The following is a 27,160-nucleotide window of genomic DNA, read 5'->3' on the forward strand; positions in this document are numbered from 1 at the left end:
TGTTCGTATTCTTAAACTTAAGAGAGCTCCAGCTGTGGCTAGGGATCCAGATGTGTGATTGATTGTGTGTGTGTGTGTGTGTGTGTGTGTGTGTGTGTATTTCAGCTAAGGAGTTCAGGAAAACAAGTTGTACAGGCTTTTCCAGTTTCACTTTCCACCCTCAGAAGTTTGCATTGAAAAGGCAACCCAGAGACATTCCTGGAGTGAGGGAGCAGTCAGAGGCAGTTCCTCGCACAGGCAGGAAGATGCTTGGTGAGATCTGTCCCATTCGGGCCAGGTGAACTCAGATCCATCTTCTGTTTCCAATTGGGAAGGTCCTTATGAAACAATCTTGGTACCCTGGGGGTCTGTCAGCAGCTGGGATGGAGCCTTTTTTAAGGAAACACTTGACTTTTCTATCATTCTTTTGGAACAAGCTTTGGCCCACGAGTATCCCTGATGACTGCATCCCCAGATATCCAGGCCCTGATCCCGTCACAATGGACCTTGATCCTGACCCTGATCCAGAACCTTTCTCTCCAAATTCAAGCAGCCCCACTCCTGCGGTCCTTTTCATGGTTCTATGTGACTTCACAGCCAGGTGTGCAGATGAGCTGAGCGTGAGCCGAGGAGACAAACTCTTTGGGATCAAAGAAGAGGGTGACTACATCTTTGCCAGGAGGCTCTCTGGTCGGCCAAGCACTGGGCTGGTACCCATTAATTATGTGGCCAAAGCTACCCAGGAGACCTTCTCTGACCAACCGTAAGTATCATAGATATTTACATTTCACTGTTTGACTATAGGTCTTTTGAGGGAGATATCCTCAACAGTGAGATAACTGCACTGGAAGCTATGCTTTTTTCAAGTCACTCAGTTCTATTATCTGGGGGATGAGCCCAGGATACAAGTGAGAATTTCTCTCTGATTTTCGTGACTCTTCCCCTAAATCATGCTTAGAGTTTGCAATGTCTTATTTGTTACTTTTTACTCCAATGGGCTCTGGAAACACTAGCAAATCAGAGACCCTTGGAAATGGACACAGTCTAGAAAGGTTTCATATTCAGTGCCATGCCATTAGGAAGTCAATTTCTAAACCCTGACAATGGTTAGAAAGTACCTGATTCTTGTTCTTTTCCAGAGGTGAATAGGATCCATCCTTGTGATCTTCTTCCCAATATCATTCCAAAAGAAAACCAAAGAGCCCCAAGAAAAACTTTTTAAAAAATTGATTTGTATTTGGTATCTTTTCTTTTCAAATCAGATGGATTTCCCTATTTTCCTTCCTCCTTCCTCTTAGAGAGAGCCAAAGAATTTTTTAAAGTGGAAGAGAGGAAAAAAATCAGGAAAACCAATTAACACATCAAAAAAATCTGACATTGTAGACAATATTTCATACCTATGGACTGGTCTCCTACCTGCGGGGGGGGGGGCGGACACGTCTGCGAAAGGGTGGAGGGGAGAGGCAGGGAGATGTCTTCTCATATTTGTTCCTTTGAGCCAACTTTTTTTTTTTTGTAATTTTGCATCATTCATCTTTTGGTTATTTTGTGGTAGTTATTTTCATTCTTTACGTTGTTGTAATTATTGTGTATATTGTTTTCTTGTCTGCTTATTTCACTCTGTATCAGTTCAAGTAAGTCTCTCAATGTGAGAATAACTTAAACCCCATTGGAGGTACCTCAGTTGCTCTACATTTCTGCCCCTAATTCTCAATGAGACCTTGTGGAAAGAGTACTGAGTTTAGAGTGAGAGGATGTGATTTTATCATTATCAGTGTGATTTTGGGCAAGTCACTTAACTTTTTTAAGGCTCAGATTCATTATGTGCAAAGTGAAGGGATTGTGCTAGATGACTTCTGAAGGCCCTTTGGGCTTTGAATTAATGATCCTATGATTTGAGATCCCTGGTCGACTCCTAATCAGGTAGTCTATATACTAACAGTTCTTCTGGACCCTTGACTCTGTCTTTGTCACCAACAAGTGATTGTTCAGGGAGTTCTGGGCTTGTGTCCAGAGGGATGAATCAGGGAGACTCAGTCCAATGGAAACATGGGCAGATGTAGAACCAAGCTCCCAGTAATTGTCCCCTCACATAACTGGGCAAAAAGGTCACTTGTTCAATATAGCTAGAAGGCTCTGATTCCTGTTGTGGACATATGAAGGTAAAGACTGAGCAAATGTAATTCTCACTGTACCCTTTTTGGTGAATGTTGGGTCTTCCTGTTTTGAGTAGACAGACAAATATGTATGAAGGAAGGAAGGAGGAAATACAATGAGCATTTATTAAGGATTAAGTAAGTTCCTGTGACGAATGTAAAAGAAGCAGAAAGCTCAGTTCCTGCCCTCAGGGAGTTTGTGATCTAGTTCGGTGAGACATAGCAAATACACATGAAAGGGCAAGGCAGGCGTGTGAGAGCTTGGTAATGGTGTGTCTACCCAAGTGTTGGAAAAATTTAAAATCAAAGAAAGATCATTATGAAATGAGATTATTCAGGGGAGGCTTCTATTGTCTAGGAGAACACAGTTTATGTTGAGTCCACCCCCCATTAGTAGGCTATTTAGCTTCTGTGTTTTTTAGTCTCAAACCATCCATATCACATCCAAGAAAGAGGTCTTCCTTGTCATCCACAGCACTAAGTCAAAGGATTTATACCAGATTTGTTTCTTTTTGGGAAAATGGGAAGTTTGAGGCTAAAGGTCTCATTGAGAATTAGGGGCAGAAATGCAGAGCAACTGAGGTACCTCCAGTGGGATATCAGATTTGGGTGCAGGCCATTTTGAAGTCAGACTCTCTCACCCAAGAAAGAATGTCTTCTGTCATAGTAGGGCTCTGAACTCTCTCTGAGAATATTTCTTTCCCTGCACCTGTCTCTGTGAAGGGAAGGGATAATGAGGAAGACCCAAGTTGGAGTGCAGGGCTGGATATAGTTATCTGGGAGGTGGTATTCAATACCTTCATCCTTCCTTGTCCAACCACAATAAGTCCCCTTGCAAACAGTCTGACTCATCAATCTCTGAGGAACATGGGTCGCTTAGATTTTACTCTTTGTTGCGTCAGAGAAATGGCAGCACTTTCTGTTAGGCTGGAGTAAGGATGCTCCTCACAGAGCATGAATCATCAAAAAACTGGAAAAAAGAGATACTTCTTGAGATGACTAAACACTGAGAAGGCTGCCCTGTTTCTCTTGTCTCCGATGTTAAGCTGACCACCCATCTTCCCTTCTTTTCCATTCTACTGACAGTCTCCTAAATCCATGTTTAGAGAACATTCTGTCTATGAAGATGCTAGCAGATAAAACCTACTTGCAATTTTTATGGAAAACCAAGGGGACAAATGATTCTGTCTCTTCCCTGGGTGTCTGAGCTCAAATCTTCATCTCTACTGAAATTCCTCTCTCTTCCTTGATACTGACTGAGAAGCCTAGAACCTACATGGTTCCAAGCAGGATCCTCACAGTTAGCATGTGCTGATGGAAACTGGTCTGCCATTAGGCCCAGAAGAAATCAATTTAGTAGCAATAATAATAATAATAATATTAACACCTGACAATATAGCTCTTTAGATTTTTATTGAGAAACTTTGTTTTTTAGTATCATCTTCATTTTCATTATCCTTCCGTCTTGCTTCCCTAGCGAACCATCTCTTGTAACAAAGAATAAAAAGAGAAAAAGCAGTTCAGTAAAACTACCCAACAGCTCATCTGAGTCTGATAGTATATGCAATGCTGTAACCATAGAATCCTCTACCTCTGCAAAGAAAGGAAGGCAATGCATTTTCACAACTCCTTAGGGGGAGGGTATAGCTTGATTATTATTATTACACAATATTGCTCCTTCTTTGTTCCTTGTACATTTTCTCATTGTGTATACAGCTTTCCTGGTTCTGCCTACTTCACTCTGCATCAGTTCTGTCTCCCCATGCTTCTCTGAATTTTTCATATGCTTCATTTATCATGATGAAGTCATATTCCATTATATCCATGCGCCTTGATTTGTTTAGCCACTATTCCCCAGGCAGTGTGACCCTTTAAATTTTGCAGACACACACACACACACACACACACACACATATACATATATACATTTATATACATACAGTTTCCAAATTGCAACTCATAATAACCCTGAGAGGTAAGTACTAGGTATGGTTTTACTGATTAATCAATTAGTCAGCAAGCATTTATCAAGCACCCACTATTCACTATGCACTGTGCTAGGGTGCTGGGAATACAAAGATGAAGCAGTCCCCGACTTTGAGGAGCTGGTTTGCTCATGGTCACCCAGTTAGTGTCAGAGGTGGGATTCAAGTCCCTGTCTCTTTTGTCTCTCACATCCAGTACTATGATACCACACTCCAAAGGAGAGCTATGAACTGTGGGAGTCTCACAAATTTGATAATTGGGCCAGATCTATCTAAAGGGGGACTAAGCAAATCCCTGGGCCTGCCTTCTGGGGATCTTGGAACACTGAAATATAGTTTGTGTTGGTTTTAGTTGCTCATAACGTCTTTCAGTGTCCTTTCCTCCCTTAGCAGAATCCCTTCTGTTGCCACTAGGTGGCAGAATGCATAAATAGAGTGCTGGGTCCAGAGTCAGGAAGACCTGAGTTCAAATACATTTCAGACACTTAGCTGCATGAACTCTAGCAAGTCACTTAACCCTGTTTGCCTCTGTTTCCTCATCTGTAAAATGAACTGGAGAAGGAAATGGCAAACACTCTACTATCTTTGCCAAGAAAACCTTAAATGGCATCATGAAGAGTCAGACACAACTAAAACAACAACAACAAAAAACTAACATAGCACCTGGCACATAGTAAGTGCTTTATAAATGTTGGCCTTTATTATTATTAAATCCACATCTTCAGAAACTTCCTGGCTGTGTGATCCTGGAAAAATCACAATCTCTATTTGTCTCAGTTTCCCCAAGTGTAAAATGGGGAACTTTCAGGGTTATTGTGAGGCTCAAAGGAGATATTTGTAAAGTGCTTACTTAGCACCATGCCTAGCACATAGTAGGTACTTAATAAGTGCTTGTCTCCACCCTCTCTCCTTCCCTCCTTTCCCTTCTCTCTCTCCCTTGTTCGTTTGTTCGTTCCTTCCTTCCTTTCTCCCTTCCTCCCTTCCTTTCTCCCTTCCTCTCTTCCTTTCTCCTTTCCTCCCTTACTCCTTAGAGACCGAGGAGAATAATACTCTCCTTCCTTCCAATAACCCTCACCTTCAATATGAACTCTCACAAAAGGGTTTGGTATGTTTGTTCACCCCGAAGAACAAATAACCAATAAAATAGGCTTAATGTGTTATCTTTCCCATAAGCTTTATTTTTAAATAAAGGACAAAGTGTGAAGCAAAAGACTTTTAATGGTAGAATTTCAGATGTTACTGGGTGGGGTGGGGTGGAGGATGATGGTGATGATAGAGGAATCTTTCTCAGGCCTTAAAATCACACCATGTAAGGCTGCCTGTGTTTCCTGAAATATTCGTACACTTGGTAATGGTGGTGAGAACTGGAGAAAAAAAAAGAGCAGGCTTTTCAAGTCAGGATAGCAGCATTTAGCTGATGAAGTCTGGGCCACAAACTCACAAACTGAGAGCTGCTCTGTATGTGTTAGGGAAGAGGATGGGCTTTAGCTTCATGAGTTAGCTAATTCCCACTGGAATGTTGACCACTGGTTTTTTCCTCCACTTGTTATTCAAAGGTTGGGAAGGGAAGCTGCCAAATGGACTAACTCCTTGTCTATCACAGGGAGGCTCTGGCTCATAGAAACCTTAGTGTCAGGGCTGGGTTAGGGAGTGGTGGTGGGAGTCCATGCCATACTGCATGAACCAGCCCCACAAGAGTCCCATTCCTGGCCTGGGGACCAAGCCTTGGGCAAATACCTTTCCTGACTTTTGTTTTATGTTCCTCCCTGTGAAAATGAGATATTGCCAGGCTTGGAGAGCTAATGATTATTTGTGGAGCTCTTTGAGATCTTCAGATGAAAGGGCAAAGTGTAATTAGCATCTTCCTCTGGCCTAGACACAAGGGCATCCTGTTGTTGGGGGAGAGGAAAGGCTGGTCCTCCTAAGGCAGGGATCAGGGAAGAGGGCTGGGTAGTGTCTACATGGGTATGGGGGGCATATTAGTATAGCCTGGCTAGTCTGCAAGAAGAAACTGGGGGTGACATCTAGGGATGTGTTAGCAAAGTCCCATTGTCATTTTTCTTTCCTTTTTTGATAAATAGTATTTTATTTTTTCCAATTACATGTAAAGATAGTTTTCAGCATTCATTTTTATAAGATTTTGAATTTCAAATTTTCTCTTCCTCTTTCCCTTCCATCCCCCCTCCCCAAGATGGCTTGCAATCTGATATAGGTTATACATGTGTAATCATGTAAACATATTTCCACATTAGTCATGTTGTGAAAGAAGAAACAGAACGAAAAGGAAAAGCCACAAACAAACAAAACAAAAAAAAAGAAAATAACATGCTTTGATTTGCATTCAGACTCCATAGTTCTTTCTCCGGATGTGGATAGCATTTTCCATCATGTCTTTTGGAATTTTCTTGGACCATTGTATTGCTGAGAAGAGCTAAGTCAATCATAGCTGATTGTTGAATAATGTTGCTGTTACTGTGTACAATGTCTTCCTGGTTCTGCTTACTTCATTCAGCATCAGTTCATGTAAGTCTTTCCAGGTTTTTCTGAAATCTACCTGATTATCATTTCTTATAGAACAATAGTATTCCATTATATTCCTATACCGCAACTTGTTCAGCCATTCCCCAATTGATGAGCATTCCCTCAACTGCAAATTCTTTGCTCCCACAAAAAGAGCTGTTATAAATATTTTTGTACACGTAGGTCCTTTTTCATGATTTGTTTGGGATATAGACCTAGTAGTAGTATTGCTGGATCAAAGGATATGCATATTTTGGTTGCCCTTAGTGCATAGTTCCAAATTGCTCTCCAGAATGGTTGGATCAGTTCATAACTCCACCAACAATGCATTAGTGTCCCAATTTTCCCACATCTTCTCCTCCTTTTCTGTCATATTAGCCAATTTGATAAGTGTGGGGAGGTACCTCAGAGTTGTTTTAATTTTCATTTCTCTAATCAGTAGTGATTCTTCTAAAAAATAGCATTTTTTCAAATGACTAATAGACAGCTTTAACTTCTTCATCTGAAAACTGCCTGTTTATATCCTTTGACCATTTACCAACTGGGTAGTAACTTGTAGTCTTACAAATTTTACTCAGTTCTCTGTATATTTTAGAAATGAGGCCTTTATGAGAAATAACTTGCTGTAAAAAATTTTTCCCATCTTTCTGCTTTCCTTCTAATCTTGGTTGCATTGCTTTTGTTTGTGCAAAACCTTTTAAATTTAATGTAATCAAAATTATCCATTTTACATTTTATAATATTCTCTGTCTCTTGTTTGGTCATAAATTCTTCTCTTCTCCATAGATGTGACAGATAAACTATTCCTTGCTCTCTTATTTTGCTTATAGCATCATCCTTTATGTCTAAATCATGTACCCATTTTGACCTTATCTTGGTATACGGTGTGGGATGTTGCTCTATGTCTAGTTTCTGCCATACTATTTCCCAATTTTCCCGATAGTTTTTGTCAAATAGTGAATTCTTATCCCAGAAGCTGGAGTCTTTGGGTTTATCTAACAGTAGAATACTATAATAATTTACTACTGTGTCTTGGGTACCTGATTCCACTGATCTACCACTATATTTCTTAACTAGTACCAAATAGCTTTGATGACTGCTGTTTTATAATATAGTTTTACATCTGGTAGGGCTAGGCCACCAACTTTGCATTTTTCCCATTAGTTTCCCTTGAGATTCTTGACCTTTTGTTCTTCCAGATGAATTTTGTTATTTTTTTCTAGCTCTATAAAATAATTTTTGGTGGTTTGATTGGTATGGAACTGAATGAGTAAATTAGTTTAGGTAGAATTATCATTTTTATTATATCAGCTCAGCCTACCTATGAGCAATTGATATTTTTCCAGTTGTTTAGATCTGACTTTATTTGAGTGAAAAGTGTTTTGTAATTGTGTTCATATAGTTCTTGGGTTTGTCTTGGCAAGTAGACTCTCAAATATTTTATATTGTCTATAGTTATTTTAAATGGAGTTTTTTCTTTCTATCTCTTCTTGCTGAGCTTTGTTGGTAACTTATAGATATGCTGGTGATTTATGTGGGTTTATTTTATATCCTGCTACTTTGCTAAAGTTGTTAATTGTTTAAAGTAGTTTTTTTAGTTGATTCACTAGGATTCTCTAAATATCCATCACATCATCTGCAAAAAATGCTAGCTTTGTTTCCTCATTTCTAGTCTAATTCCTTCGATTTCTTTTTCTTCTCTTATTGCTAAAGCTAACATTTCTAGCACAATATTGAATAATAGTGGTGATAATGGGCATCCTTGTTTCACCCTTGATCTTATTGGGAATGCTTCTTAGCGTATCTGCTTTACTGATAATGCTTGCTGATGATTTTAGATAGATACTACTTATCATTTTAAGGAAAGCTCTGTTTATTCCTGCACACTCTAGTGTTTTTAATAGGAATGGCTACTGTATTTTGTTAAAAGCTTTTTCTGCATCTATCAAGATAATCATATGATTTCTATTAATTTGGTTACTGATATGGTCAATTATACTGATAGTGTTCCTAGTATTGAACCAGCCCTATATTCCTGGTATAAATCCCATTGGTTATAGTGTATTATCTTCATGATAAATTGCTGTAATCTCTTTGCTGATATTTTATTTAAAATTTTTGCATCAATATTCATTAGAGAAATTAAGTCTATCATTTTCTTTCTCTGTTTTGGCTTTTCCTGCTTTAGGTATCAGCACCCTATTTGTGTCATAAAAGGAATTTGGTAGAACACCTTCTTTGCCTATTTTTCCAAATAGTTTATATAGTATTGGAATTTATTGTTCTTTAAATGTTTGATAGATTTCACTTGTAAATCCATCTGGCCCTGGAGATTTTTTCTAAGGGAGTTCATGGATAGCTTGTTCAACTTCTTTTTCTAAAATGGGGTTATTTAAATGTTTTATTTTATTTGTTTTATTTCCTCTTCTGTTAATCTGGGCAATTTATATTTTTGTAAATAGTCATCCACTTCATTTAGGTTGCTAGATTTATTGGCATAAAGTTGGGCTCCTAATTATTGCTTTAATTTCCTCTTCATTGGTGGTGAATTCACTGTTTTCTGTCACTTTTCTTACCTTATCTTTACTCCAGGTTGTGCTGGAGTCAGTTCCAAATGTCTGAGAGCCTATTGTCACATTTTCAGTGGGAGCATTTATACCTCTGAAATAATAGAACACCGCAAATCAGGGCTTGATTTGTTGTTTTGCTGATTTTTAGTGTTAAGAAAGTGATGGAGAAAATAATAATGCAGATTAGAAGCAAAAGTATGTAGTGCATATATTTTTTCCTCTGGAGAGCCAGTAAACATTTGCCAGTAGACCATTAGCTATTCTAGGCTGATCATCACCCAAAACTCTCATTTTCACATTCTTATCAGTGGTCATAAAATCCCATCCAAAAGATTGCCGGCCAGGCGTGGGGTGCTTTTCTTTTAGGGATCAATGGTCATCCCCATTTCCTGCCCTCCACCCTCCCCATATGAATGGCAGACTTGCTCTTCTTCCCTATAATCCAAGTATTCCATCTCCAAGGACCAATTGAATACATGATGGAGAAGATCCCTTTCCTGGATGGAAATGGTGGGGATGTTTTTAGAATTAAAAAGACAGAAAAATTCCCAGCCCAGTCCAGGCACCTTGAGAATCCTAATGCTTAATTGTTATTGATGCTAATGGAAAACATTTTAGAAGGTGCTTAAAACAAGAGGAAAACAAAGTGGGATAGTTATGTTAGATACCATTTTGCTTAAAGAAATAAGGATGTGATATGGTTTCAGTTCAATTCAACACAACACAAATTTCCAAATGCTTACTACATGTAAGGCATTGTGCCAGACACTGGGGTTACAAACACAAAATCGACATAGTTCATGTCCACAAAGAGCTTACATTTATAATCATACCTCCTGCTCAAGAATCCATGGTGCTTCCTCATTATGTCTAAACAATTTCCCCTACAAGGCCTCTCCTTGGTCTTCAAGGTCTTTCATAGTCAGGACCCTTATTACCTGCTGATTCAACTCAGTTATTTGGCCTCATGGATAAGGTTTTCTAGGCCAGGGATTGAGGGATCATGGGTTCACAGATTTAGAGACGGGAAGACACCTGGTTGTTGTTGTTCAGTCATTTCATGATCTCATTCAGGGTTTTCTTGGCAAAGACACAGGAGTGATTTGTCATCTCCTTCTCCAGGAAGGGACTTTAGAGGTCATCTAGTCCAATCCCCTCACTTTACAGGTAAGGAACTGAAATCCAGAGAATTTTAAGTGACTTGCCCCAGGTCACACATGGAGTACACTTACTTGATCCTAATCCAAATCTAGGTACTCTGATTCCAAACCCAGCCCCCAAATCCCAGGCTGGATTGTATTTAATGATTGATGTTCCTTATTTTGAGGCCGTGTGTTATAATGGAAAGAGGACTGGATTTCAAGTTTGAGGAGCTGGGTTTGCATCTGGCTGTTGCTACATGAGTGACCTTAGGCCAATCCTTTCATGCCTTAGTTTACTTATGTGTGAAATGATGGGGTTGGACTAGATGTTTTCTAAGATAATTTCTAACTCCAAATCTTATATTCAATTTAAAAAAAGACCTCAGGCTAGAGTTGGGATACACAAAGAAGAAAAACAACAGTTTCTGATTTTAAGTTTTCACATAAGTCATTGAAGAGTCAGGCTGGTATAGAATGATGGATCTAGAGTCAGGGAGATTCAGGTACAAGTCCTACCCCTAGGCACTTATTAGCTGAGTAATTCTTTTTTTTTAACTTAAAAGTATTTTATTTTTTCCAATTACAAGTAAAGACACTTTTCAACATTCATTTTTTGAAAGATTTTGAGTTCTAAATTTTTCTCCCTCCCTCCCTTCCTTCTTCCCTCCCTCCCTTCCTTCCTCCCTCATTTCCTCTTCTCCTTCCTCCCCAAGATGGCAAGCAATCTGATAGGTTATACATGAGCTGCATAATTCTGGAAGAGTCAGTTACCATTTCTGGACCTGAGTTTCCTCATCTGTAAAATAAGGAAGTTAGACTTAATGATCTCTAGGGTTTTTTCAGCTCTAAATCTATGCTTCTGTGATGCCATGTATGCTATAAGACAATAGATCGTAAGTACAAAGAAAAGCTCTGAACAGAAATCTAAGAGAATTTTGTGGATGGTGAGATCATTATCAGACTGAGGGAGTGGGGAAACAAGGGAGGCTTCTTGGAAGATGTGATGCCCGAGCTGGGCCTTGAAGGAAGAAAATGATTTCAATGTGGAGTGGGTATGTTTTGGCCATGATGGATAGCTTATCAGGAATATAAGGATGTAGGAGAGGTCAGGTTAAGATCAGACAAGGTGTGACAGTCCAATTTGCCTGGACTGAAGAGTACCTGAAAGGAAATAGAATGAAATAAGGCTTAAAAGGTAATCTGAAGTTTTATTGCGGAGGACCTTGCAAGCTAAGCTGAGGAGTTTATATATTTTTAATAGGCAAAGAAAAGCTACTGAAAATGTTTGAGCAGATGAGTGACATGGTCCAACCTGTGCAATTCTTTTGACTGCTGTGTGGAGGATAGATAGGAGAAGAAAGAGAGGAGGAGGAGGGAGCCCAGTAATCAGTCTATGTCAGTGATTGGGGAGAGAGGGGATGATAAGGTTAAACTAGGGTTGTGGTAGTGAAGAAAGGAAGGGATGAATATGAGCACTGTTGAAGAGGTATAATCAATGGGACTTGGCAATTGATTGAACATAGAGAATGAGGGAAAAGGGAAAATCCCACATAACTGAGGTTTCTAGCCCAAATGACTGGGAGAATGGTGGTAGCATCAACAGAAATGAAGATGTTAGGAGGAAGAGCAGGCTTAAGGGTGATATGATAATTTCAGTTTTGGATAGGTTGAATTGGAGAGGCTAATGAGGCATTCAGGTGGAGATGCCCAGTAGGCAGCTGAAGATGGAAAATCAGAGCTCAGAGGAAAGAGATCAAGGCTTGATAGATAGATCTGAGAATCAGGTGTCTAGAAGTGATCATTGAAGTAATAGGAGTGGATGAGATCATCCAGGAAAATATTGTAGAGAGATCAAGGTAGAGTGGTGTGTGTGTGTGTGTGTGTGTGTGTGTGTGTGTGTGTGTGTGTGTGTGTGTGTGTGTGTGTGTGTATGTAATGCTCACACTTAGGGAGTAAAAGGAGGAAGAGGAATTAGTGAAAAAGCCTGAGGATTTGAACAAGGAGGAGACAAAGAAGAGTTTCAGGGAAAACAAGGGAGGAGAGTCTATCAGGAAGGAAGGGTTTCTCAGCAGTGACAAGTCCTGCAGAGAAGTCAAAGAGGATGAAGACCTTGATGAGGGGCAAGGCTGGATGATGGGGATAGGAGCCAGATTGTAGGTGAAAGAGTGAGTAGACTGTGAGGAAGTGGAAGCAGAGTATAGTCTGCTCTTGGTAGAAGTTTAGCAGGGAAAGGGAGAAGAAATAAAGAGAGCTTTTTCTTTCTGTCTGTCTTTTTTAAAAAGAGATTTGGGGCATTTTATCATGCTCATGGGCAGCAAGGACAGAAGTAGAGATTAAAATAAGAGAAAAGGAATGATCAATGGAGGAATTTCTTTTGTAACCTGCCTTTGGTTACACTCAAGGGGAGCAGAGGTGGGAGGTTGGACAGGGAAGAAGAGGAATGAGCTGCTGGACAGATGATTTTGACCAGATTCCTAAGTTTCAAGGTCTGTGTGGCAGAAGGCAGATTACACTCACTTGGTCTCCCTATGGGTGGCCATTGTTCCAGACATATTGCTGTCCTCTACTCATGAAATTCATGGTCTACTTCATGTCATGGCTCCCATTGTCCTTTTCCTGGAGAATACCCTCCCTCTTTTCTCTCTTAAAATTCAATATAATTCAAATTTATTAAGTGTTTACTACCCCTGGCATTGTGCTAGACCTCACAGATTCAAAGACAAAAATGAAATAGTCCTTGCCCTCAAAGAGCTTATGTTCTATTCAGAGGAATCAACATATTAGTGCATAAGTAAATTTAAAATACATGTAAAGTTAATAAAAAGTAATTTGGGGACAGAGGTGTTTGTAGAAAGAGCAACAATAGCTGGGGCAATTGGAAAAGGCATCAAATGCCAGGAGGGTGGCATTTCAGTTGAGCTTCAAGAGGGTTTAAGGATCCTAAGGGGTGGAAATGGTGAGGGAGAATATTTTTTGGTATGAAGGACTAGCTGTGCAAAAGAAGCACAGGGCTAGGTTATGGAATGTTGTGTATGAGGAAGAGCAATAGGTGAATCTGACTATAAAATGAAGCACGTATTGGGGAAAAAATGTAAAACCAGCCTGGAGATGATGGGCTGGCAAATACATTTGTATTTTATCTTAGAGACAAAAGAGCACTACTTTAGCAAGGGAATGTCATGGTCAGAACTGGATTGTATGATTTGGTGGCTGTGGAGGATAGATTAGAGAGAAGGGATTGGAAGCAGGGAGACCACTTAGCTATTGGAATAGGGAAGGAGATAGGTGATATGGGCTGAACTAGGGTGTTGGCTATGTGAGGAGAGTAAAGGAGAGGACAGATGCTAGAGAGATTGTGGAAGTAGAATCAATAAGACTTGATAGTTGACTAGATTTAGGAAGCAATGAAAGTGAAGAGCAGTTAAGAATGGCTCTGTGGTTGTGAACCAACCTGGGTGAGCAGAAGGGTGGAGGTGGTCTTGATAGAAATAGAGAAGTTATACTTTAGGGGAATGATAATGAATTATATTTTGGACATGGGTCTTGCATTCTGGGTTAGTGGGTGTAAGAGACGTCTATGTTTCAACCCCCGTCCTGAAAGCACAACTCTATCCAAGTTCTGTTCCTCCTTTAAGGCCCACCATGACCAGGAAGCCTTCCCTAAGCATCTGAGACCATTGCGCTCTCCCTTCTCTGAGCTCCCATGGCGGTGTAGAAATCTTGGTATAGGATTTTAGTGTTGGAAGGACCTCAAATGTCATGAAGTCCAATCTTATTTATAGATGAAGAAATGAAGCGACTTTTCCCAGGTCACACAGAGTGACAGAGCTGGCTTTTGAATATAGGGCTCTTGACATCCACTTTATTGCCCTTTCCATCATGCAAGGAAGCATAGAGTTGGTGCTTGATACATACTTATTGCATTGAGAAGGATTAGAATTTCCATTGGAAAAAATGAGGAAGCAGGAGGGTTTTAGGCCTTCATAAAAAGAAGTGTGACTACCCTTGCTTTATGTCAAATACCCAGAACAGGTAAGAGCAGGTATACCTTTGTCTTTCTGGGAAATTGAGTCAGAATGAAATGGGGTGTTTTCCCTCATGGCCTATGTGAGAGTCGAGTGGATCTGACACATTGGTGAACCAGGGCAGAAAGAACTTTTTCATGTTCCTTACAAGAAAGTAGTCCTTCCTGGGCACCAAGCCAACCATAGCAGGCCTCACCTGATGACTCAGGCTGATTGAGTATGAGTAGCAGCTGGTATTGTTAAAAGTTTGGTTTCAAGAAATCTGATTGGCAGAGAGCCTGGATGGGGGAGGGAGGGAGAGAACTTTGATGCACAAGGTCATGGTCTTGGGGCCTAAATGCATAAACACCTGGAACAATGAGTCCATTGCCATCTTTCTGTTAATACTGAATCCCTTCCAGAAATCTGCGAGGACTATTTATTTCTCCTTACCTTCCCCTCCCAGGGACCTAGTCCCTTTTCTTTACCACTCCAAATCCTACCCATCCATCATTCAGGGATCAAATATTACCTCCATTATGAAGCTCTCCAAAGTACCCAGCCTATGCCTATGTGTCTCTCCTATGAGCCACTGGAGTGTTTAGAGTCTATACCACATAATAGATATTTACTCATATACAGTCTTCTTGTCTTCTGATTTGTATGTGAATCTTGTGTCCCCATATAGACTGTTAACTCCATAAGGGCAAAGTCTGTGGCTTCTCATCTCCATAGAACTCATCACAGGGCTGGATACACAATGGGGCTCAATAAAAAGGTGTTGAATTACATTGCTGCTTCCTAGGGGAGGTGCCTGAGGGACAGTAACTTCCAAAAATGGTTCTGAGTTGCTGCCTGACATGAGGGACCATGGACGACTACTGAGGAATTTCTTTAGGTCTTTACTGGCTGAGCACTGGTGTTGAACCATTTATGTGTTTCTAGCACCTGTTCCTCTTTTTTGTGTCATGGGTCCCCAGGCAGTCTGGTGAAGCCTATAGACCCCTTCTTAGAATAGTGTTTTAAATGTGTAAAATAAAATACTTGGGATTAGAAAGGAAGCCAATTATATTGAGATAGATATGTTTTTTCCCATACGTGGACCCCAAGGTTAAGAACTGCTACTTTAAAAGAAGGGGAGATGTGAGATCTTGGACAACTCGGGTAGAATAGACTTCTCTAGGCAGACCTGTGTAGGTGTCTTATCTATATTAGGGTAGTCTCCTTATGTTGAGGGGTGCCAGGAATTGATAGTGAGAAAACTGATAAAAGAGGTAGAATTGAACACCCTCACCCAGCCCTAACCCTTTGCTCTTCTTCTAGGCTAGACCAGACTCAGGCTGATCTGAAAGTTCAGGTTCAAGAATGGAATAAAATGAGACCTTTGAAGTCCATCTAACAGTTAATAAAAGGAGATTTCCATAGCATGCAAAAGAAACACTGCCATGATCCAGGACTAGTTCACACGGAAGTAGCCCTCCTTACCTCTATGCGTTTGGACAACTGTCCAGGATTTAGTGATATGAATAGGGGGACATTTGCTAATTCAGAGCACTGACTCCTTCTGGGCTGGGGTTTTTTAAAGCCCTTAGGCAATTAGAGAGATATATCTTTAAGGCCGAAGCCTTGCCATCCTCCCCACCACCTCCTTTTTGCCAATCAAGTCTCTGGATAGCTACCTTACCTTTTTAGGGGGGAGAGGGAGCCAAACTAGCCTAGCCTATGTGTCAAAGACCTTGCTAAAAAAATGCTGCTTCCATACTCCTGGAGTATAAGAGTAGGCCGACAGGGTGGTGGTGATGGCAGAGGTAATGGGCAAGAGGTAGGTGACCTGCCTCACTATGGCTTCTGAAGTGATCTATTTGCCTGGGTTGTTTTACAGGTGGTATTTTGATGGGATCAGCCGGAGCGAGGCCCAACAACTTCTGCTCTCTTCCTCCAACCAGCATGGAGCCTTTCTGGTTCGGCCCAGTGAGAGTAGTCGAGGAGACTACTCACTGTCAGGTAATTTCTTCCTGAGAAGCTATATCACTGTGTTCCCTGCATTCCTCATCTGCCATCCTAACCTGGGAGGGTTTGGAGCAATGATGTACTGATACATGTTTAACAGCCAGGACCCCTGGCACCCTTTTAAATTTAATCTGTATTGTTATAAACAATTTCTTTATCACTTTATCAAGTCTGAGCGATCAACAAAACAATAGATTGAGTCCTGACTTTTAGCTTTTGCTGATTTCTGAGGTGTAAAAGACACACTGAAAATTGTGGGGCTCTGGGGCTGCTAGGAGCTTGCCACTGGACTTTGAGATTAGCCCCAGAAGGTCTAGGGCTTGGCTGAGTGTCTGGAGAGGTTCTGGAGCTTTTGGAACAGTCAAGAATTCTTACATGACGGAGCCCAATAGAGCAGAGCAGAGATCCACTTGGACAGACCCAAATTGATTCTAGCTTGGATGGACTTGATGAGACTGGAGGTGACTTACCCTCAGGAGGTCAATCAGAAGGAATACAACCCATTTAGCTCTTTCAGCTATGTCCCCCAAAGTGAGATGGGCAGCACAGATCCATCTGTAGTCTCTGGCCTTGTGTCCCTGGTGATAGCCGTCTGCGGTCATAGCACATAGCCTCACAAATTGTTGTTGAATGAATGAATGAATGGGATGAAGAGTTTCCCTGTTGCAAAAAATGCTATAAATGACATAAGGGAAGGAGGCTCAGACAGAGTAAACCAATGAAGAGAACCCTCGACCCTGGCATTTATCCACTGGTTAGTATGTGTCCAGGGACTAATTCCCTCCCATTCTGGGTACTTTAACCCACATAAAAAGGGGTTAACATTAGTTTACGTCCTAGATAGTATGAAAATGCTTTGTTTTCCTGAGAAGTATAGTGCCCCTAACCAATGAAAGGGTTAAATTCAATTTAACAGGTATTTACTGAGTTTTCCCTGCTTGCTTTGTGTATTGCTAGCTTTATAATAACAGGTCAAGCCAAATTCAATATGCAGTTTTTAAGTGTCTACTATGGGCCAGATATTCTTCCAGGTTCAAAAAAACCAAAACACTGGTCCCTGCCCTCAAAGAACCTACGTTATTACATTATTGGCAGAATGAAGATGGTGGCATACATAAAAAATTAAATATGATATATACATATGTATACGTACATATAATATGTGTATGTGTGTGTACACATACACATATACATACATACATATGGTGAGGACCCTGGAAACTGGAAGGATCAGGATAGATTTACTATAGGAGGTAGAACTTGACCTGGGCTTTGAAGGGAGCTAGAGATTTTAGGAAGTGAAGATGAAGAAGACTACATTTTGTGGATGGGAACAGCTGGTGCAGTGTATGGAGATGGGGCATGGGACGTCATGTGCAAGAGGCAGTGAGAAGGCTAGTTTAGCTGAACTGTAGTAAAGTCTGTGAAAGAGAGTAATGGGGAGGCTGGAGCTAGACTGTGGAGGTCTTTAAATGCCAAACAGGAGTTTGTGTTTCATCCTAGAGGCAAGAGGGCCCCACTAGACTTTCTTGAGCTGAGGGGAGACATGGTTAGAGCTGTGCTTCAGGAATATCCAGTTGTTAGCTGCATGGAGAATGGAAAAAGGCTGGAGAGGCCAATTAGGGGGCTACTACATTAGTCCAGACAAGACGTGAGACTCCGTGAACTAAAGTGGTGGCTGTGAGTATGGAGAGGAAGGAGTGAATGAAAGATGCATGGTGGAAGTAGAGTTAACAACATTTGGCAGCTTATTTGGATATAAAGGGTAAAAGAGAAGGAAGAGTCCAGAATAATTCTGAGGGTGTGGAATTGGTGACTAAAAAGGATGGTGGTATCCCCAACAGAATTAGGGCTATAACGAAATTATGATCTTATCTTTAAGCCTGGATACAGTTTGTGATCTGTCCCCAAACTATGGCCCTCCAAATGTACTTTCTTTACATTCTGTTCTTGTGGGCCTGTGAGGCTGGCAAGGGCTACTTGAGTGGTGGCCCTTTGGTGACATGTCATACCTGGACAATAGCCTCTTTGGGATATTTAAGATTGTCTAGGCCATGGCTGCAAGTTAAACTACCTCCCCCCTTCCTTCAATTTAAATGTTCCTATTTTGACTATTTCTAAAGCTCCATTGATATCTAATTCCTTCATATAGTCCTATCTTCTGTAGATCTGGAGGGCAGGGGAATGGGAAAGGAAATCATTGTTTTTGTATTTCTAACTTTGGTTTTTATGTTTCCTTCTCTCATTCTTTCCCTCCACTCCCTTTCCTTTCTTTCCTGACCTCTCTTTTCCTTCCTTGTCCCTTTCCCCAATCTCTTCTTCCCTTTCTTTCTCTCTATCCTTTTCTCTCTTTCTCATTTGGTTCCTCACTCCTCCATCTTCTTCCCTCTTCTTTCTTCCTTCGCTGTCATTTTTTTTTCTACAGTTCGAACACAAGCCAAGGTCTGCCACTACCGAATTGCCAAGGCCCCAGAGGGTGGCCTGTATATTCAGAAAGGTCAGGTTTTCCCCAGTTTGGAGGAGCTCCTCACCTACTACAAAGCCAATTGGAAGATTATCCAGACACCCCTGCTGCAGCCCTGTGTGCAAGAGGTGGGGCCCTTTCCTTTCCCATCCTTTCTTCCCTGTCCCCCTCCTCCCTTCCATGTCCCCACCTCCCTCCCTCCTTCTTACCCTCTTCCCACTTCCCTGGGAAGCTACTTGAAGAGCATCAGTGAAAAAAGCAGTCTTTACTGAGCCTACTTCTGTGTGCTCACTCTTATGTTCACCTCTGGCCACATATGGGGGAGGAAGAGAGACTAGGGTTAAAGGGCTGGTATCAGCCCTTGGGGATTTCACTCTAGGATGAGTTGGATATGAGGCCATGTGAGCCCCATTAGGCATTTATAGCTGATAGTCAAGGCTACTCCTGAACAATTCTGAGTTGGGACTGCTGATGGGGATGGTGGAAGACTTTTTCCACCTAGGTGTCCTGGGGCTTAGGTCACAGAATATACACCAACAGGATTCATTTGGAAATGAGTTCCAGATGCCCTAGGCTCTATTAGATACCCTGACAGAGGAAACCATGGGTGTGAGGGCCTGGTGGGAACATTGCTTTACCTGTTGGATTTGAGCTCAGGGCTAGAAGACAACAAATCAGTTTATCTAGGATTGCCTCTTCTCCTGCTCTGATACAGGAGGGAAGTGATAAAATTCCTCCATGTCTCATCAGCTATTAAATAGAAATAATAACACTTCTACCACCAATCAGGTAGTAATTAGTGTTTGTAAAGGGTTGATGGAGGGACACACACCATGAAAAGTACTACTTAAGTCCCCTGTGTAATTATTTGGGGCTCTCAGAACACCCTGCTTTCAGGCCAAGTGTGAAGAGAACTTTTCTGAGATGAGATTTTAGCTTCTTCTCCTTGGTCATCAGCAGGAACCAGGCTTGAAATCTAGAGAGGGTTTGGTTTCAGCTTTTAGGGATAGTAACTGCTAGCACATTCTGCCTTCCTCTGAAACAGCCAGAAAGACCTGTTAGATCGTTGGTTTCAGCAAGGTATCTTTCCACACTGCATGTCTCCTTCCTCCTGGGAGGGGACCAACGAGCTTCTCCTGAAATACACCTTGAATCCATTGACTTCCTTTCTTTCCAGCTTAGCAGCTGTATGTGTATGGGAGGAGGAAGTCCATGTCTTCCATACAAGAAATTGCCATTTTCTTTAGGCACTTCTGCAAAAGTAAATAGGCACATTGCATGTCAATCCTAGCCAGGTCTATTCATTCCCCCTCTTCTTCCCTGCTCATCTCTGTCTCTGTCTCTTTTCATGCCTCAGCGGCCGCTGGAGAGGGATGAATGGGAACGGCCCCGGTCTGAGTTTGCCCTTCGAAGAAAGCTGGGAGAAGGCTATTTTGGAGAGGTGTGGGAAGGCTTGTGGCTGAATAAGATTCCGGTGGCCATAAAGATCATAAAGTCTGGTACGTTTAGGGAGGGATGAGCCAGGGCCTGTGATTCACTTTACTCTCTCCCATTTTGCCCCATGTCGATAATTAAGGAAAACAGTCTTTCTGTGAGATAATTAATAAGTCTAAGATAAGTCTAGGATTGGAGACTGTGGCCAGGAGAAGAAATCAACCAATGCAGAGCGGGATGGGACCCATAAGCTTAGACTTCCCCAAATCCTAGGCTCTCAAGAGTTGGAAGGCACCCCAGAGGTCATGCAGTCCAATCCTGAACAGGTACTCACTCTGCAATATCCCTAATAAGTGGTCAACTAGCCTTTCATGGAAGACCTACAGTGATGGTGAACTCACTACCTCCCAAGTCAGTCCATTTTATTTTTTGACAGCTCTAATTATTAGGAAATCTTTCCTTACATTGAGCTAAAATCTGTCTGTATAGCAGCTTCTATCCATTGTTCCTTGTTCTGTCCTCTAGCACTAAGCAGGACAAGAATCTTCCTCAGTGATTTTTTTTGAATATTTGAAGATGACTATCATTCCCCCCTCCCCAGACTACTTTTCTCTAGGCTAAGATTCTTCAATAGATTCAGAAATGGCAAGGTCTCCAGTCCCTTTACTATCCTTGTCTCCTTCCTATGATTATGATTTAGTCTGTTGATGTACTTCCTACAATGTGACACGCAGAACAGAATCCTATCCAGATGTAGTTTGGCCAGGGCAAAGACAGGGAAACCATCACCACCCTTGTTGTTGACACCCTGCCTTCATTAATATGCTATAAGAGCTCTTTAACTTTTTTGATGGACATATTGAACTTACAGATCTTTTCCCATACAACTTTTTCTACTTGGACCTCCTCTCTTCCCCTTGAGCAATTAACTTTTTGAACCCAAGTGTAGGGCTTTGCATTTATGCTTATTCAACTTTATAACTTTAGATCTTGTCCCTTGTTCTGGCCTATATATCTTGACACAGTTGTCATATGTGCTAATTCTCCCAGATTTGTGTCATTTGAAAATTTGATTAACAGGCATGCGTAGCTAGCCCAGTCAAAAGTAACAGAAAACCAGATGCATGAAAACTAATGTCTTCTCATCTCTTTTGCCATTATCTGCCCAATACACTATTGGACAAGGTCTGAGAGTCTACTGTTCCTTCTTTGTTCAGGTCTTTGTTCTGTCCTTGAGAGGCCAGAAGGGCTGTGATTGGGGAGAAGGTCAAGTTTGGGTGATGGAGGTTGCCATTGCCATCAGTGCCCACTCTTTCATACGCTCTCCAGACCTTCATGGATCATGCTTGCTTGCTTTCTTGCAGCTGATATGAAGCTTGATGACTTCACCAAGGAGATTCAGAACCTAAAGAATCTCAAACATGAGAAGCTGATCAGGCTGCATGCGGTCTGCTCCATTGGGGAGCCTGTATACATTGTGACAGAGCTCATGAGAAAAGGGAACCTCCAGAGCTTCCTCAGCAGTGAGTGCTCCCCTGCCCCCACTTCTTCTGCCAGCCACAGACCTCAAGAGCCTGCTGTCCACTGTGGAGGAGGAGGCCTAATCCTCACAAATGATTGATTGGGTGCCTCAGTTCTCCCCACAGTCCTTCCCTGTCAATCTCCCTCTCTGAGTCCGCTTTTGGCCCCCTCAGGTCTTATTCTTTGTGTCTCTTATGGCCCCTCCTTTTCATGACCTGCTCAGCCTCCTCGATGTCTTTTCCTCTCAGTCTCCTCTCCCCATAGCTCCCCTGCTTTCCGCAGACACCCCAACCCTCTTTAATGAAGAGACAACCCATTCAGCAATTGCTATGTGTAGTGAGAGGCCCCTTCTTAGCCCGTGGGACAGGGCTAAGACATGGCCCCTATCCTGGAGAGCTCATTAGATAAAGCTAATACTCACGAAAGACTCAGAGAATAATCTAGGTTAGAGTGTAATGTGATGGGTGGCCCAGAGACAGATACTCTTGCAGGTTATATGTGAAGTTCATGGGCAAACTTGCTGAGTCTAAAGTGCTGCCTTGGTGGATAGACAGATGGTCCTTATTCCCTTTGGGGCTTTGATATTGAGACCAGGGCCCCATTTGGCCTGGGCAAATACTTTGGTGCATCCATGGGCATGGAGGAAGAAGCCTATTTCCTGACTCAACCTTAACCCTGACCCTGATACCATTAGGAATCTGGACCCAGGTGCTCATTAGTTCTATTGTTAGGGCCCTATACATAGTTACAAAGTATTAACTAGTGATAATAATGATGTTCATGATAACAGTAATAACCTCTCAGCCTCTGTTTCCCCACCTGCATAATGGGATTAATGACACAGATTTACTTTCCAGAGAACCTGTGGGGCTTAATTAAGAAACATGTACTGAGCTCTTTGAAGATGAAAAGTCCTTTCTGATTACATAGATAATAATTACACATTTTAAGAAGGAAAATGATGTTCAGTTTGACAAGTTCTGTTCTCACCAGGGCAGGGCTGGTTCTTGTCTTAGCTGCTCCAATATATTACCACTAGGATGGTTCTAGTTTGTAGGACACTCCTGGCTGTGAGCTCTTTAGCTCCTACAATTTGTGATCTTCCCCTGATTCCCAAGATTATCTGAGCTTCCCAGTTTCCCAACCTTTATCCTGGAACTAAGGATATGAATGGAAGGGAGGTGCTTGGGTATGAGTGAGTAGTCTTTGGGGGATGCCACAGATTCTCAGTCACATGTGAAAAGTTCTGATCTAGTTTCTTTTCTTTACCTGGATGAATCAGCCTTCCTGAAAGGCCAATGCTGAAAGAATAAGTTTTGGAAATCGCCTCAAGACCAAACTATGCTCCCCAGAGGATCTGAGCTACAACTTGCTATGGAAAAATTTTGAAACACAAAAACCAAGCATGTCCTTTTTTTGGCTCACACTTTCCCAAAGCCTTTTCTGCTCCCCCCCTCTATACCTTCCTCTCAGCATTCTCCCCCTTCTCTATCCTCTTCCCCCACCAACTCCAATACCCTTTGTCATATTTTCCCTTCCACCTCTTCTCATTGTCCTTTTCTCTACCTCTTCTCTTTTAGTCTCCTGTTCATCCCTCCCTATATCCTTCTTTTCCTGTCTTCTCCCTTCTAATCCTCTATTCCATTCCTCTAGAAAGTCTATTGTGCCATCTTCTTCTCCATCCCTTCCCCCATTTCCCTTCATCTTAATTTCTTATCCCTGAATCTTTCCCCTCTATTTCTTCCCCATCAGTCTCCCTCCCATCCCTCCATGTCATCCCGAGTCAGCCTCCCTTCTATTTTCCCTTCATTCTCACTTCTATCTCCCCATCATCCCTCCCTCCCTTTCTTCCATCTCTCCTCATCTCCCCTGTACTCTCCCTTCCTCCATATCCTCTCCCCTCATGTTTTTTCTTCATCCCCTTTCCAAGATGATTTCCTTGTACCTCCTTTCACATCCTTACTTCTCTATCCTTCTCTCTCTCTGTGTCTCTCTCCTCATTTATCTCTCTTCCATCTCTTCTACCACGGTCTCTTCCCCTTCCCTCTCATTTTCTCTCTTCCATCTTGGTTTTTAGGCCTCACTCTTAAAAATAGACAGCAGCATTTTTCTAACAATGTTCTTTTTCTTGGCGCTTCTATGAAGAAGGCCCTGTACCAAAATGTCCAGTGTCTCCTTATCTTCTCAGTGCCCTCCCTGTAAAATAACCCATTCTGGAGCTGATCTTGAGGAGGGGGACTCCATGCATGGCAGCAATATCCCCATATATACTTACTGTACTAGATTCTCCCACATCTACCGGGTTGCCTATGGTGGACACTTGGCAGGTATCACTGCCTCTGTGGATTTTCAGACTTAGGGAGCCATCATCACCCTCACTTGCTCAGGGTCATGACCTTGAATTTCTCTGCTGGTCCTTTAGGTCCAGAAGGGAAAGCCCTCAGCATCATCCACCTCATGAGCATCGCCTGCCAGGTGGCTGAGGGTATGACCTACCTGGAGGAGAGGCACATTGTACATCGGGATCTAGCTGCTCGAAACATCCTGGTGGGAGATGACCTCACCTGCAAGATTGCAGACTTTGGCCTAGCCAGGCTGCTAAAGGTCAGGCCAAGGCCTCTGTTTTTCCCTTTTTGTCCCCTGCTACCAACCTATCCTTGGCCAGATTATTCCCATCTGTATCCCTTTAAATCCTGCCTTCTCTAGCAATAGTTCCTTCTCCGTCATATGTAGTTTATAAATGAAACACATATTGAACCACAATATGATTCTGATGTAGTGGGAAATGTCCTTAAGTTTAGATTCAGAAGACATAGGTCAGAATCTTGAGCTTGCCTCCTAGGGTGTTTAGGTTTTAGGTGATCCATTTTAACGTCCCCATTTTACAGAGGTGAAAAGTAAGGTTCATAGAACCTTGGAATTTCCTAAAATCTCACAGGTAGTAACAGAGCTGGTATTAAAACTAGGTGTCTGGATTTTCGTGGGACCCTGATCAAGACACTACATTTTGGGGACCCATTTTCCCTTTTTGGAAAATAATGAGGTTGGACTAGATAAGCTATAATGTCTTTTCCAGGTCTGACTTCCTGAAACTCTGAGTCCATGTTAAACTTATGGTGGGTTCTCCTGGCCTCCAGTAGTCTTCTGTCTTGCCTCCCTCTCAACACCCACTCAAGCCTGTGCTCAGGGAATTGAAATGACCTCTAGTGACATCAAAATGAAATATCATTAAGAAATCAAAAGGATATAATATTGTGCATTCTTAAAGCAAATATAGCATAAGTGGTTTTGGTTTATCCATGTTATTGGTTTATCTTTGCTTTGTTTCCACCAGCATGAATAATTGAGAGTTGCTTGCAAAGTCCAAGTCCCAACAGACTGGCAGCTCTTACAGCCCAGAACTAATTGAGGTGTGGGAAGGGGTGATGTGTTCGTTGTTGTTCCTCCCTTTTAAAGTTTCCTAGGTTGAGGTGGAACTGGGGGATATATTTTGGTTCCTCTTACCCCCAGAATGACTCATTTTTCAGTTGCTTTTTAGGATGATATTTATTCCACAAAAAGCAGCACCAAAATCCCTGTAAAGTGGACAGCACCAGAAGCAGCCAATTATAGGATCTACTCACAGAAGTCAGATGTTTGGTCCTATGGGATTCTGCTTTATGAGGTCTTCACATATGGACAGTGTCCCTATGAAGGTATGATCCCAAGCTGACTCTCTCTTCAGCCTCTCCTTTGAACTCCAATGTTATTATGGAATTCATACCTATCTGACTTCGGATGAATTTCCAAAGGCTCCCATGTGAGTCAGTATCTGCATGTCCTTTAGGTCTGTGTTAGGTTTAGTAGAAGATTCCAAGGGAGGGAGAAACATGGCTGCTATCCCTTGGGAGTTTCCTAGTCTGAGGCAGGGACTTGCCTCAAAAACTCTGATCTGAGCAGTCAAGATTTTCTTTTTGGGGGAGTCTTTAACATGATGGGAAAAGCCCCCTGTCTTCAGGAATATCAGTTGGATGGGAATACAGGAACCTTGCTACTGCAGGATCCCCAGCCTAATGAGGAAGAGAAGAAACATGCCCAGGAAATAGACATCCCACTTCTAACACTTATTTTCTTATATTGAGCAAGTTTCTTAATCTGTTAAGTCTTCTGTTTTCTCATCAGGAGTTGGACTAGATGATCTCTGAATCCCTTCCAGCTCTAGATCTATGGTCTGTGATTAAATTAGAAAATATATTGTCTTCACAGAGCTCAAAATTTCCTGTCTTCTGATGGATTTGGAAAGACTTCCTTGTCAGTCAATTTCAGGATGACTTCCAGGCTTGTGTTAGGAGTTGTAGGGAGTTCTAAGGTAGGAGGAGACATGGCTCCATACTCCTGGACCTCCCTAATCTGAGGGAGGAAAAAATTTCCTTGACTCAGACAGTGTCTGGTCTAAGCAAGCAAACAGACTTTCTTCCTTGATGAGTCTCTTACCTGATGAAAAAAAATGGCCTACACCTTCAAGAGCCCCAGTTTGTTGGGGCTAGAAAGGAAACAAGCCCAGGAAAATGGAATTAGACACTGTATCTGTAGACCAAAAGAGTCAATTTAGTAAGCCATTCAGTCAACTAGGCTTAATACCCTGGAGACAAAGCCATTGATTGATGTAGTGAAATTGCATTTTTTTTTTTGACAGGCTCTTTGTGCCTTGTAACAATGGGTAATGAATGTGGCTAATTAGAGGAGTCTTCCTGGGAAGAGTGACAGCCCATACCTTGGCTGTCTTCCTCCTGAGGGAAACCTCTTGAAGGGGATGGGTTCCTTGGATCTTGACCTTCCTTCTTTCCTAACCCCAATGTATGTTGCTTCTTCCAGGAATGACCAATCAGGAGACCATTCAGCAGATCTCCCGAGGTTACAGACTGCCTCGACCACCCACTTGTTCCCCTGAAGTCTATTTGCTCATGTTGGAGTGCTGGAAGGGCAATGCTGAGGAGAGGCCTGCCTTCTCTGTGCTCAGGGAGAAGCTCAGCTCCATCTACAGACGTCTCCATCATACCTTCACATGACCTAGAGCCTCTTGCCTTCCCCTGTGTTCTCTCCCCATCTTTCTGCCCCAAACCAAAAGCTGTAAATATCCCAACCCAACCCCTGGTTTTGGGAACAGAGTTGCCAGTGTCTTCCTGATGCCCTCTCATGGAGAGGGGGGCATCAGGATAATGCCTGTAAGGGCCCCTAAGATCTGTGACCAGGAAACTTATTGAGCCTGGATACCCCTCTGCTGTCAGAGTCCTCACAGAATCTCAGAATTGGAAGGGTCCTTAGAGGCCATGTAGACCAACTTATACCCCAAAAGCTCCTACTGCCGCAAACTGGACAAGTGGTCTTCTAGCCTT

General features: G+C 42.1%; 1 protein-coding gene across 1 annotated transcript; it reads left to right on the forward strand.

Moving 5' to 3' along the window:
* The first annotated feature begins 347 nt into the window (after positions 1-347).
* Positions 348-26,953, forward strand: SRMS (src-related kinase lacking C-terminal regulatory tyrosine and N-terminal myristylation sites). The gene is made up of 8 exons (XM_036752529.1): positions 348-742; positions 16,239-16,360; positions 18,792-18,958; positions 20,188-20,329; positions 21,629-21,787; positions 24,208-24,389; positions 25,324-25,480; positions 26,640-26,953. Exons 1-8 carry the CDS (start codon positions 363-365, stop codon positions 26,831-26,833), a joined length of 1,503 nt encoding a protein of 500 aa, XP_036608424.1. The 5' UTR covers positions 348-362; the 3' UTR covers positions 26,834-26,953.
* Positions 26,954-27,160: the final 207 nt, after the last annotated feature.

The sequence above is a fragment of the Trichosurus vulpecula genome, chromosome 3 (genome assembly GCF_011100635.1).
Source record: "Trichosurus vulpecula isolate mTriVul1 chromosome 3, mTriVul1.pri, whole genome shotgun sequence".
In the NCBI taxonomy this organism is placed as follows: Eukaryota; Metazoa; Chordata; class Mammalia; order Diprotodontia; family Phalangeridae; genus Trichosurus; species Trichosurus vulpecula.